This window comes from Bos indicus, chromosome X (assembly GCF_029378745.1).
Source record: "Bos indicus isolate NIAB-ARS_2022 breed Sahiwal x Tharparkar chromosome X, NIAB-ARS_B.indTharparkar_mat_pri_1.0, whole genome shotgun sequence".
Taxonomy (NCBI): Eukaryota; Metazoa; Chordata; class Mammalia; order Artiodactyla; family Bovidae; genus Bos; species Bos indicus.
In genome coordinates, this window is record NC_091789.1 from 5,131,692 (window position 1) to 5,146,170 (window position 14,479).

Sequence of the window (14,479 nt, forward strand, 5' to 3'; positions counted from 1 at the left end):
TGTCACCTGGGACCTTGTGCTGCAGCATGTCGACTCCCATTGTGGCACATGGGCTCCAGAGCACGCGGGCTCAGTAGCTGCAATGTGCAGGCTTAGTTGCTCTGCAGCATGTGGGCTCTTAGTTCCCTGCCCAGGGATTGAACCCACATCCCACATTGGAAGGTGGATTCTTAACCACTGGACCACCAGGGAAGTCCCAAGACAACTTTTAAAAGCTGCATGCACTTAACTTCTACTTTTGTTTCCCTATCTGTGAGGCATGGAATGTCTGTCTTATCATATTGATGTTTTAACAGATTTTTAGTTTTTCATCATCTGAAAGATTTTGTATGTACTTGTTAATCTGGATACTGTTCTCATTAGTTCTACTGCTGCCCCATCCAGAATTCATTTTTTAAAGCCAAAATTCACTGTTCACTTAAGCATCTGGATTAAATTGGGCAGGGTGAGGAGGATGGGTGGTGGTGGTTTAGTCGCTAAGTTGAGTCTGACTCTTGCAACCCCATGGACTGTAGCCTGCCAGGCTCCTCTGTCCATCTGATTCTCCAGGCAAGAATACTGGAGTGGGTTGCCATTTCCTTCTCCAGGGGATCTTCCTGACCCAGGAATTGAACCCAGGTCTCCTGCATTGTAGGCAGATTCTTTACTGACTGAGGGGTCTTTTTACTGACTGAGGGGTCTTTTTTGCCCTGTAGGCTGTGGACAGCTTTCTTAGAGAGTTGGCTTATCCAGGATGAGGAAAAAGTATGCTTTTGCATGACTACAGTCTTTGTAAAGTTTGCTTATGTAAGCATTTTGGGTTTAAGAGAGTTCAACCTTGGAATTCCCTATTGGTCCAATGGCTAGGACTCCATGCTTCCATTGCAGAGGGCACGAGTTCAGTCCCTGGTCAGGAAACTAAAGTCCTATAAAAAGCTCAACTGAACTGTATTTGAATATAGAGTACAAACATTTTCATTTAGTGGGATAACAGCAGTCTCTAATCCATCAAATTAACCTCTATCTCCTAAATAGCTTTCAAAAAAGCACATGACTGGAAGATAATTTATGGCTGGCAATGCTTTATTCTGCTTCAAAAATAGTAGGGGCTAAACTGTCATAAAAACTTGTAAGCTTACACTGCACTTATTTTATGTTTTACAGGGTAAAAAATCTTATATTTTGTAAAATGTTTTTAAAGGAGTCCACAAAGTAATTCTGCTTTCTTGCTCCCAAATGCAGAGGTCTGAGAGAAGGCACATGGCCTCATGAGCTTCTTGGTATTGTCAAATCCATTTCTCTTTCAAGTACCAACTGCCCAGATGCTTTTACTGTGGATGGAAGAGTCTTACTAAAGCAGTAGTTTTTTTTTTTTTTTTTTTAATATAGAGAAGCATCTTCCCTGGCGGTCCAGTGGTCAGGACTCCGCCTTCTAGTGTTGGGGGGTGGTTTGATCCCCTTGGGGAGCTAAGATCCTACGTGCCTCATGGTCAAAAAACTAAAACAAAAGAGACAAAGAGAGAGAAGTATCTTGATTAAAGTGTGAGGAGATAGAAATCATATTGATTTGGGTAATTTTGGCTCCAATAATGTCTAATTTGCTGTGAAAGGGGAACATGTATTAGGTTAATGTTCTTAAAAGGAACTTCCAATTTTCTCCTTAAAAAATATTTACTTTATTAAAAAGCTGCTCAAGGAAGAGCTATTTTATTGCATGGCACAGATTCAGTGTATAGATGTTATCTTAGAACTATTAATGAAGGAGTTCCCTTGTGACTTTGAATATTCAGTACCAGCTGTTATTCACATCAATATTTTAATATTTTACCAGAAAGATACTTAATAAAAAGGATTGATACATATTTAACTGTGTAAAGTGCTAGTTAAACTTGTTCAAATGGGCCAGAGGGAAAGGGAAATAACATTACTTGAGTACCTACTGTATATATAAGCTCTATTTATATATCTTGCTTAATCTTTATGACTGCTCCATGAGGTAGATTTTATTTATTTTTATAGATTTATTTGACTGTGCCAGGTCTTAGTTGTGCCACACAGGATCTTTAGTCGTGGCATGTGGGATCTAGTTCCCCGACCAGGGATTGAACCTGGGCCCCCTGCATTGGGAACAGAGTCTTAGCGACTGGACCTACCAGGGAAGTCCCTCCATGAGGTAGATTTTAATTCTCATTTTGCAAACGAGGAAACAAGGGTTAACTTTCCTGAGGACACATTGCTAATAAATGGCAGAGTTGGGATTTGAACCTAATTTCAACTTGATTGCTAAGCCTGTTTTTCAGAAAATCTCCCCTCATATTTCATAAAATGTTAGTCTTGGCCCTCAGTTGCATCGCCATCTTTGTTTATGGGCTACTGGAGATAAGTGTAAGTTGGCCGAGCCTGTATACCACAGTGGGAAAATATGAGTAGGATTAGAATGAGGTAACAGTAGGTGGCTGCCAAGCCTGGGTGGCTAAGATAGTAAAGAATCTGCCTGCAGGGGCTTCCCTGGTGGTCCAGTGATTAAGAATATTAAGAATCCACCTTAGAATCCAGGGGACATGGGTTGATTCCTGATATGAGATCTCACAGGCCTAAGGGCAACGAAGCCTGGGTGCTATAACTACTTTGCACCCTAGAGCCACGCTCTGCCACAAGAGAAGCCACTGGAGTGAGAAGCCGGGGTACCACAGCTAGAGAGTAGCCCTCTCTCGCCAAAACTAGAGTAAGCCCACAAGCAGCAACAAAGACCCAGCACAGCCATAAATAAATACATACTTAAAAAAAAAGAATCTCCCTAAAAGCAGGAGACATGGCTACAGTCATGGGCTACAGTCCTGGGTCAAGAATTTCCCCTGGAGGAGGGCACAGCACCCCACTCCAGTATTCTTGCCTGGAGAATCCCATGGACAAGGAGCCTAATGGGCTACAGTCCCTGGGGTCACAAAAGAGTTGGACACGACTGAAACCACTAAATAACAGCAACAATATAAGGGAAAAGGCTGAGTGGTCTAATCTATATTTCACTCCAGATCTACTGAGTTAATTTTGAGAAGTGAAGTGAAGTGAAAGACATGGTCGCTCGGTCATGTCTGACTCTTTGCAACCCCATGGACTGTAGCCTACCAGGCTCCTCCATCCATGGGATTTTGCAGGCAAGAATACTGGAGTGGGTTGCCATTTCCTACTCCAGGAGATCTTCCCAACCCAAGGACTGAAGCCGGGTCTCCTGCATTATAGGCAGACGCTTTACCGTCTGAGCCACCAGGGAAGAGTTAATTTAGAGAAGGAGTATTCAGTGATACTTCCTTGTGAGAAGGAAGATCCAGTAATGGAACTGGTACAAGGAGATGACCTGGGGCCTGCTAAAAGTCAGGTTGTAATTTCCATAGCATTCAAGACAAAAAAATAAACAGCTCTTTAAGAAGAAACTTCAAGTTTTCTCCATTCACATGTCAGCCCCAGGGTGGGATGTTGTCTCACACTTCTGGAATTGGTTAGACCCGTGTTGTAACTGTAAAATACACACTGGGTTTCAAAGACTTAATAAAATACTGTAAAGTATCCCATTTTTCTGTCACTTATACATTGAAATGACAATATTTTAGATATATTGGGTTAAATAAAATATAATATTAAAAGTAATTTCACCTTTTTAAATGTGGCTAATATTAGTGGAAATTTTTAAACTACACATGTGGCTTTCATTTCTATTGGATGGCACTGGGATGGAGAATGGGCAGTGTTCCTTGAAGTTTCCTTCTAGAGGTGAATACCTTAGAGCGGTAAATAGGGAAAAGAAGACTCTCAGCGCCAGTATTTAAAGTCTTCCATCAGTGGGAGGGATAAATTGGGAGATTGCGATTGACATATACACACTACTATGTACACTAATAAGGACCTACTGTATAGCACAGGAAACTCTACTCAATACTCTGTAATAACCTATGTGCGAAAATAATCTAAAAGAATGGATATATGTATACGTGTAACTGACTCACTTTGCTGTACGCTGAAACTAACACAACATAGTGAATCAACTCTTCGTCAATAAAAATTAAAAAAAATAGTCTTCCATCAAGTTAGGACTGGACTGTAGCCAGCCAGGTTCCTCTGTCTATGGAATTCTCCAGGCAAGAATACTGGAGTGGGTTGCCATTTCCTTCTCCAGGGGATCTTCCTGACCCAGGGATCAAACCCAGGTCTCCTGCATTGCAGGCGGATTCTTTACTGCCACCAGGGAAGCCCCAAGTTAGGACCACTTTTTCCTCATGATGGTATGGGCCTGGTGTTTTGACTATTAAAACATCCCCATTCTACACTTTGAGTACCTTTGTATATGTCTCTTATCACTCATTCATTAGAAGCACTGCTTACTTTTTTTTCCAAATGTAAGCCTGTCACATAATTAAGGGCATCCTTCCTCACTCCTGTACTTCCCTGGTGGCTCAGTGGTAAAGAATTTGCCTGCAGTGCAGAAGTGAAGTGAAAGTCGCTCAGTGGTGTCCAACTCTTTGCCACCCCATGGACTATACAGTCCAATTCTCCAGGCCAGAATACTGGAGTGGGTAGTCTTTCCCTTCTCTAGGGGATCTTCCCAACCCAGGGATCGAACCCAGGTCTCCTGCATTGCAGGTGTATTCTACACCAGCTGAGCCACCAGAGGAGACCTGGGTTCAATCCCTAGGTCGGAAAGATCCCTGAAGGGGATGGCCACCCACTCCAGTATTCTTGCCCGGAGAACCCCATGGACAGAGAAGCCTGGAAGGCTACAGTCCATGGGGTCACAAAGAGTCAGACACAAGTGAACACATGCAGCTTCTCACTCCATCCATCCATCCATTCATAGAAAATCTTAGTTTTATTTTTAGGCCCTGCTCTTCCTCCCAGGTCTTTCACTAAATTGCCAAAGCAATGGCAAAACCAGCATGGCCATTCTTGCACAGAATCAGTGAAAGTTATCAAAGAAATGGGGATTATGTGGGTTAAGAGAAACGGCACTTATCAAAATGATTTTTAAGGAAAAGGGGACCACCATATTCTAATAGTAAACAATGGCTTGTTTTATTGCTCATGCAAAGCTTATATGAAATGATTGTTTGACTGCCTGTATGAATCATGTGTTTGGGCCTTTTTGCTTTCCACAAAATAACCAGGTCTAGTGTTGAGCTAATGGGTATTCAATATATGCAAGGAATAGTATAGCGTATAGATTCCACACTAATAAAAGTGGACTTTTCTATTATGCTAGAGACCCCAGATACACACCATCATTTCATTTCACCATTTCATACTTTCTAAATAAGTCATTTCCTCCATTATCCTTTGAATACAGTATTTTACCTTTGATTATATTGGAATTGAGTTATTATTCTTTCATTAGACTTTGGGGATTCCTTTGTGGGAAAGTTGGCAAAAATTTCTGAATTTTTTTTCTATGCCAAAAGAAAGCTAAACTACTACAAACAGGCTCTTCACATATCCACTCAGACATGCAGCGAATGCATCAATCCAAGTGAGCTGGCACTAAAAGGAACAGAACATTTTAAACGAGTAGAAAATTAGTGGTACATCATTACTAAACTGTGCTTTCAGTAACTTTTCTAATATAGGTGTTCCCTGCTTTAAGCCCAATAGATGGGTTTGTTTAAATGCATTACAGAAAAATCTGGGCATTATAAATCAGATTTGATACACAAGCAATCTTCTAGCTACATGAAGAAAAAAGCCGAGAGATCTAATCTATATTTTGCTCCAAATCCAGTGTTTTGAAAAAGAAGGTCTAGTGACTGAACTTGTGCAAGGAGATGGCCTGGGGCCTAATTAAAGTCAAGGTGCAGTTTCCACTGCATTCAAGAAAACCAGAAAGATAAATATAACTTTTAGAAGAAACTTAGTTTTCTCTCATTTACATTCAGCCAGTGGGTCTCACACTTGGGGAACTGGTTTAGACCTGTGTTGTCCAATATAGTAGGCATTAGCCAGCCATATGTAAAATATATTCACAATCACGATCAATTCTCATTAGATGTCCATTCTTCCCAACTCTCTTCCCAATAAGACTGTAGTTAGGGTTACAGTTTTTGACTACTGAATGCATGATCAAATCTGTACCATGACCTCTATAGCACAATTTTCTGTGTTACTGATTCGTTTTATCTACAAGACTAGGTACAAATATGTTCAAAGAGACAGTATATTATTTAAGACAACTAACATTTTATAAAGGAATTCTCCAGGCCAGAATACTGGAGTGGGTAGCCATTCCCTTCTCCAGGGGATCTTCCCAACCCAGGGATTGAACCCGGGTCTCCCGCATTGCAGGTGGATTCTTTACTAGCTGAGCTACCAGGGAAGCCCAAGCAGACTGGAGTGGGTAGCCTATCCCTTCTCCAGCAGATCTTCCCAACCTAGGAATTGAACCAGGGTCTTCTGCATTGCAGGTGGATTCTTTACCAGCCGAGCTACCAGGAAAAGTCCCTTTTATAAAGGAATACTCGTATAAAAATACAATCAAGAGCATCAATTTGGTTTAAAAAGCAATTGTTACCTTAGTACCCACTAGGAAATCAAACAATGGAATGCATTCTCTAATATATTTATTTCAACAATATTTTGATACCCGAATGTAATTGAAGGTGATAATACACTAGAAAAAATTTTAATATATTGGTGTTGGGGGCAAGGTGATACTTGTAAACTGGGTGTCACACTCAGTGAGATACTGTGCATCATTATACTCACTGAATATGATTTGGTTTGTAGTAATTACATCTGAGACCACATATTAGGGTGCTTGATTTATTACTTTTCTAAATTAATAACCTTTCATCTTAACCAAGAGTCCCAATGAGGAAGATCGTACAAATTAAAACAAAGGGTTTTACACACTACTCTGATGATTGATAATTTGTAGCCCAAGGCCTTCTTAAGGAAATTCTCTTTCTGGCTTACAAAAGCTGTGGTAGACTATTAACATCATGAGGCCAGTTACAAGAAAAATTGATCTCTAAAATGTCATGGTCTCGCACCCTGTGGAGGCTTATGGATCTGACTTACATGGCATGTGCAGGCCTAATAAGAGGGCAAATCAGCTCCAAGTATTTCACAAATTTATGAAGACAGAAGTTATTGTATCTACCATCCTTAAGGCTTCTAGGTAGCCACTGAAATCAGGCAAATGGCATAGTAATCCGAGGTGAATGGTGAGGTTAAGGCCTCCACACCAAACAGGTGCAATCAACATACGATACAATCAAGAACATGCAAAAAAAAAATCTCAAAATTTGAACAGGTAAACAAAAACCAGGGCAGATTCAACCCAGGTAAATGAAACTGCCAGACTACCAAAAGGAGTTCTTTAAAGGAGATTTAAAGGGGCTTCCCTGGAGAAGGGCATGGCAACCCACTCCAGTATTCTTGCCTGGAGAATTCCATGGACAGAGGAGCCTGGTGGGCTACAGTCCATGGGGTTGCAAAGAGTTGGACACGACTGTGAGACTAAGCACAAAGGGGCTTCCCTGGTGGCTCAGCAGTAAAGAATTCGCCTGTAATGCAGGAAACTTGGGTTTGATCCCTGGGTTGGAAGATCCCCTGAAGAAAATGGCAACCCATTCCAGTATTCTTGCCTGGGAACTCCCACAGACAGAGGAGCTTAGTGGGCTACAGTCCATGAGGTCTCAGAACAGTTGGTCACAACTTAGCGATTAAACAACAACAAAGGAGATTTCCACAGAACTCACTTGCTCTGCAGGAGTAAATCAATCTCAACTGGTATATTTTTATTCAAGCCATAGCTGAGAGCTTGATTAACTGGGAAACAATGAAGTTAAATGAATTACATTCTTTACGGTCACCACTCCAATTTCAATATATGCATAGAGAAATTGTATATGCCGAGGAATAAACTAGCTCCCAGGAAAATTATTAACCTTTGTAAGTAATCTTCAGTTTCATGGACAGATTTCAACTTTCACTTTAACAGGGGTTGGGAACATTCTTTTGGTTGCTTGGTTGTGTATTCTGAGAAAGCAAATCCATTGGCACTTATGAGGGCTTAGAACATAAACCAACATTAGAAGTAACAGAAACACATAGCTAAAAGTTTTACTTTAATCACAGATTCGAAATTAGAGATTTCATTTGCATATCTTAGCAAGCTAAAAAGACATGTTAAATTTTTAACCAATCAGCAAAAAAATGTGCCACAGATTTAATGTTCATAATTTAGAATTTATCCCATATATTACTTATAAATATATCCTTTATTTGTAAAATTATTATTCTTAGGACATTTCTTTCCAACACAGTTGAAATTATCATATTTTTTAAGAAAAAAAAATCCACCCTATTTAAAAATGTACTACTAAACTTCAATGTGGGAATACATCAGTGCCACCAAATTGAAAAAGAAAACAAAAAAAGAAACATACTGCTGTGTTGGATATATATGCAGTTGTTACTACAAATAACAACAATACACGTCCTGTACGGTGATCATATACATGCTCTTGTTTCACTTCTCAGTCATTGTCAGAACCATTTGGAGGTAGGAAAACCAATGCATCATTGAAAACATGCCCAAATGCCCTAAGACGGTATACCCCATACATCATTACATGCATCTGATTAGGTGTCAGTCCATTAAAAGTAACAGCCATATCTGAACAACATCCTTCTACTACCTGGTTTGGGTGATTAGTCATTGCCTCTTTAATAAAAAGCCCAACAGATTTGGTGTTAAATATATCTTTTCCTTCAGAATCTTCTGCATTTTCTGCAAACACTCCAGCATATTTCAGGCAGACAGCAAGCTGCTTATCTTCAGATATCTTCCAAATCATCCCTCCCTGTTCAGGACACTTCTCAGGAATACTGAGAAGGCTGTTAAGTCTCTTCATTGATTCTATACTTAAGACAATTCCTCCTTCCATACTCACATACTCCAGATCTCCAGATTTTACAGTGTGACCTAGATAGAAAGGTTGTGATGGATCCTTTTTTAACAAAAAGTACTTTAAGTTTTCAATAATAGCAAACGTAGTGGGGCGTGCAAGGAAGAACCAGTTGTATTGGTCTCTATATTTATCAAAGGCGTATTTGTAAGCTTTTCTCATCATTAACCACATGTCATTTGTTTCCATGTTAATTGACTCAAACACTTTAACATTTTCAGAACTGAAGAAGTCTACTTTGTCACAGTGATTGGTCCAAGTTTCTTTCACTGCAGCCCAGAGGCTCACATCTTTGGGTCTGACAAGGAGGATACAGTATACCCGAAAGCTCTTACTGAGTTCCATGCGTTCATCCTCTGAAATTTTCAAGATGTCTTCTTTATTGGGAGCTTGGAGATGATGATGCTCATGGTGGTGCATTCTACTTCCATGACCAATCCTAATGTGTCCTAGCATAGTGATCAAGGCACAGAAAATGCTTCCAAGCATTACACCCTTCAAAAATGAACTGCTTTCAGAAAGCATTTTTCCTATAAAGAAGAAAAAGAACTTTAGGATACTTAATAGAAAAGGATTAGTCTAATGATTTGATAGTTCCCCTATACTTACATTTGGCTCTTAATGTTAAGGAAAAAAAGGCTCCCAGGTTTGACATGGAATCAGTTGCAAATAGTACAAGAGAATCTTAAGAATTTTTTGCTTCCAATGGTATCTTACTGCTCGGTATAAACTGGAACTTTGCAGAAATACCTCGCAGCCGTAGAATTTTCTGGGAGGCTATTTCTGCACTTCATCTATGGGGATTTAATTAACTAAGTACTGAATTAAAAGTACCGACTCCAGAAACCAATGTTACAGAGGTAGTCTGTCCATCATTCTCTTGAAAGGAATTTTGTTTCACAAGCTTGCATTATATTATTTAAATACCTCTGCAGCTATAAATGGACTTTTACAAGAAAATCTTCAGTTCAGTTCAGCTCAGTCACTCAGTCGTGTCCGACTCTTTGCGACCCCATGAATCGCAGCACACCAGGCCATCACCAGCTCCCGGAGTTCACTCAAATTCACGTCCATTGAGTCGGTGATTAAACTGAACAAATAAAACCACTTACAGTTGCTATATCATCACTGGTATCTGTGCTGGCTTTTGTTCTCAATCTAAAGCTTTATTTAACCGATGGCTGCTACCAGATGTTTTGAGTACATCTAAAGCAAATTTCTTGGAATTGATACCATATTTGTTAATATTTACCCTCTTGTTCCTAAGACTAAATGACTTTCAACACAGTATCTCAACTAACTGATGTAATAAAAGCCCATAATGAAAAGAGTTAAATTATTTGGATGAGAACTGAGTCAATATAAGGCATATCTGGGGACCATTAATGAACATTTTTATTTCCTCCAAAGGCATCTGTTTATTCTTTGGGGAAGCAAAAAGTCTACACTTTGATTTCAATTAGAAATTAAAAGAAAAGTCAACATTAAATACAACTGTTGAAAATTTCCCAATCTCCTTTCCATCTCCACAAGGAATGTTCTGAGCTACTTAGATTTTTTCCCTTTGTTTCTTTAAGTTGAAAGTGGCCTTAGAAGATACTTAATGTCGCTTTTCTCTTTTTACAAATAGGGAAATAGAGGGTCCACAGAGGTTAGGTAACTGACCCAAAGTCACAGTCAGTAGTAGAAATGAACTAGAAGTCACATATCCTGACATCAGTTTAATGTTTTTTCTGGTACAGAATAATGACCTCAACAGTGCTTCTATCCATATTATTGATAATAAACAAGTTACTGAATAACCCTGTTTTCCTATAAATGAAGAAACATGTAAGATCTGTTAATCATAATTTAACAGATCTTGCATCTAACACCACCATACTGCCTCAAGGACACCATCCCTCGGTTTTAGAGGAAATGGACTTTGACTTCCATTACCTTTGAAGGAACAGGTGTGGAATAGCTTGACAGACGTAATTCTCAAGCAGGGGTGGGGGAGTGGGGAAAGAGGCAGGACAGTTTTTCTGTCACTCACAGAACTCGGTCACAGCTCTAATAAGGAAAAGAGAATTGACAGGAAACAAGCAGAATTGTCAGATGCACTGCAAAATGAATTCTTTTACATAGGTCTTTGGCATTTCATATTATTTCTGGTCAATATATGATAATTCAGTAGTGTTTCTTAGCTTGATAATGGCATATGGATGTCAGGATTCTTCTTGATGGGGATACTACTTATAAGTCATTTGCACGAATTTTCCTAAGGAGTAGCACATGATATGTGATGCGCATGATAGGATATTTGGTGCAGAGGGGAGGGAAACTTAAAACTGCACACGGGCTCAAACAAGGCAGAAACTACCAGAGTGGTTTTCCATACGAGTCTCTTTAGATGAAGGTGGTTGGGGCGGAGTATGGAAAAGGGAGGAGGATGAAATGGAGAACGTAAGTGAGGGGGAGAACACGGTCAACCCAAGACCCCAAGGAGGGGCAGAGGGAGCGCTTCTAGGAAGCTGGCGCTCAATCTCTCCCCCTCACTGTTCCTCCCACTGGACCTGCCTGGGCACCTCGCGTAGAGCATGCTGGGAGTGAGCCAGGGCCGAGGCCTACCCTGGAGAGGGGCGGGGTCGTTCCGGGAGCTGCTCCGCGGGCAGCTCCAGGTGCGGGCCGAAGCCCCAGCACTCACCCGCGTCTAGAACGGTTCAGGGGCGGGAAAGCGCAGCCGCGCACAGCTTTCCTCTCACGTTCGCGCGCCACTCGGTTACGTTCCTGGTTGGGCTGCTCTAGATGCAGGCGGTGTCCTCTCGTTGGTTTCGCAAAAGCTGGGGAGGGCCAGGAAGTGGCCGCCACGACGGCGCGGGGAGGGGGCGGGGCAAAGAAGCCCTCGGTCGGGCGGAGCCTCCCGCCGCACCGACGTCGGAGGGGCCGGCGCGCACGCAGCGCGCCTTTTCTCCCCGCCCCCTGCCGAGTTCCGAGAAGCGCGTCGGGCTGGCGTGACCCGCACGCTGGCCCATACCAAAGGGGACGCCGAGAGAGGCGTGCGTGTGCACGTACGACCCGTCAACACCTCCCACCGCCTCACCTTCCGGGCGTGGAAACTGCGAGAGCGGAGTAGAGCGTTCCATCCGAGTGTCAGGTCTCTCATTGGTTTCTCTGACGAACCCTTGAGACGTTGCACCAAGAGGGTGCTCCATCCAGTACCCCTGGGCTGAGGTTAAATGCAGACCACTGAAACAGTCACCAAATTATGAGGGCAAGGAGTCGCTAAGGTTATTGGAACGGTATCTGAAGCCCCACTGTCCAGAGTTCAGTGCTGTCTTCACCGCGTCATTTGGTATGCAGGGGACGTTACTTCACCTCGCTATGCCTCACTTTCCCCCTCTGTAAAGTACAGAAAGTATCACGGTAGTGCTATCTCATAGAAGATTAAATGAGATAGTGCCTTTGACTCTTATTAGCAAAAGACCAAGCCTAGAGTAAGCATTCCCTAGCTATTAGCTGTTATGCTACTCACCCCTGTATCACTAGCCTTAGTTACCAGCACGCCGCGGACAGTATACATTTGTGGAATTAATGAATGTTAGAACAACAGATGAGGAATCAGGACCGGAAAGGAAGGGTAAGGAACTTTCTAAAGATCACAGAGTAATTAACTGCAGAAGAGGAACTAGAACTCAGGTCTAATTACAAGTGTAGAGCTCGCTTTCTGCTAAACATGCGAGCTGTCTTAAAATTCATTTTTGTGACATAAAGGGGTTTTTGCTAAAAACCACAAAATCTTACACATTTTTAAAATGTACTGTCACCAGGTTCCATCCAAATAACTTTAAGTGGTGATTTACCCAGCCCTGAGTTCCTAAAGACACGTATATTTGAGTATTGGCAGTGACCCAGTTTAAGTGGACTGAAAGTTTCAGGAAGCACTGAAACAATGAACAAATAGATTTTAGGCACTCACTATCCTGGCTATGCTAAGTCAATTCAGTCATGTCCGACTCTGTGTGACCCCATAGACGGCAGCCCACCAGGCTCCCCCGTCCCTGGGATTCTCCAGGCCAGAACACTGGAGTGTGTTGCCATTTCCTTCTCCAATGCATGAAAGTGAAAAGTGAAAGTGAAGTCGCTCAGTCATGTCCGACTCTTAGTGACCCCATGGACTGCAGCCTAACAGGCTCCTCCGTCCATGGGATTTCCCAAGCAAGAGTACTGGAGTGGGGTGCCATTGCCTTCTCCGCACTCTCCTGGCAGCACTACCCTAAATTCTGGAGATACAGTGGTGAACAAAATTAGCCCCCTGCCTTTAAGGAACTCTCAGTGTAGCTGGGAATAAAGATATTAAATAATCCATTACAAATACATGGTACGTTCTCCAGAGGAATACAAAAATAAATTTTAGAACTGGGAAAGAGCTTAAGACGGCAGAGTATTTCCACTATATTTTGTTAAATGACATACATTGTCTATTGTCACATATATATTAATACATGTGTACTGACTAAACCACAACCACCTCGTGTATGTGTGTGTGAGGTGTGTGTATGTCCGACTCTGCAACCCCATGGACTGTAGCCCACCAGGCTCCTCTGTCCATGGAATTCTCAGGCAAGAATATTGGAGTGGGTTGCCATTTCTTTCTTCAGGGGATCTTCCCAACCCAGGGATTGAACCTAGGTCTCCCTCATTGCAGGCAGACTCTTTACCCACTGAGCCACCAGCGATGACCTATGTCTACACACACACACACACACACACACACACACACACACACACACACACACACACACACACTTAGTTAAGTGAAACAAGTTGCAGAATAATGTGTATGGTGTGATTATGCTTTGCAGAAAAGAAACCGTTTTATATATGTGCACATATGTTTGATCTGTTGGTAATGAGCAAAGGGAGTTGTGGAAGGCTCCTCAGCAGCCTGTTAATATTGATCACATCAGGAGGTCGAGGTGTGAATGATTAGCCTTGTCTTTATACATTCTTCAATTGCATTCTTTGCATTGTTTCACTGGTCATAACAAGCATTTGTTATTTTTGAATTTGAAGAACAGCAAATAAAGGGATCTTTAAGATTAGAAGGAGAAAAAGAATGAGGGAAAGATACCAATAAAAATACTTTCAGAGTGCAGACAATCAAGCTCTCCTTGCAAAAAGGGACCAAGGAAAGACAGATAAAAGTGGCACTCAGAATTCAGAGACAGTGGCACAGAGTCAATTTAAACCACTGCTTCTTTCTAGTATAGGAGGGAATACCAAACTGAAAATACTGATACAGGATGCTCTGAAACAATAAACCACAGAATTTTCAACATCAAAAGCACTGCCAATGAGAGATTAAGAACCCAGTTCTCTACTTAAAGCAGTGTTTAAGGATACTTAGCATTTGAAGTGAGATTAGTGAGATGGTTGACTTGTAGTTAGGTGATTTTATTTTTAAAACATCATTCCTCATTGTAGTCCTAATTGAAAAATTACATGCAAGTAGTTTCTGCTAAAATTAAGAATATTTATAAATATTCTTTGGCCCAGCTAACCCA

The 14,479-nt window shown here is 41.5% G+C and overlaps 1 protein-coding gene across 3 annotated transcripts; it reads right to left on the reverse strand.

Annotated features, from left to right (window-relative positions):
• Window positions 1-7,739: 7,739 nt before the first annotated feature.
• Window positions 7,740-11,862, reverse strand: C1GALT1C1 (C1GALT1 specific chaperone 1). Of its 3 annotated transcripts, none has more exons than XM_070784694.1 (3): window positions 11,620-11,858; window positions 10,872-10,985; window positions 7,740-9,463 (listed from the first exon to the last, which is right to left on the reverse strand). In XM_070784694.1, exon 3 carries the CDS (start codon window positions 9,456-9,458, stop codon window positions 8,502-8,504), a length of 957 nt encoding a protein of 318 aa, XP_070640795.1. In that variant the 5' UTR covers window positions 9,459-9,463; window positions 10,872-10,985; window positions 11,620-11,858; the 3' UTR covers window positions 7,740-8,501. The 3 variants fall into 3 exon arrangements, with proteins under 3 accessions (XP_070640795.1, XP_070640796.1, XP_070640797.1); XM_070784695.1 differs by having other exon boundaries at window positions 11,544-11,858; XM_070784696.1 differs by lacking the exon at window positions 10,872-10,985 and having other exon boundaries at window positions 11,620-11,862.
• Between the last annotated feature and the right edge of the window lie 2,617 nt (window positions 11,863-14,479).

Bases quoted from the DNA above. Each gene is read 5' to 3' on its own strand.
- C1GALT1C1 (XM_070784696.1), bottom strand. From the start codon at position 9,458: ATGCTTTCTGAAAGCAGTTCATTTTTGAAGGGTGTAATGCTTGGAAGC.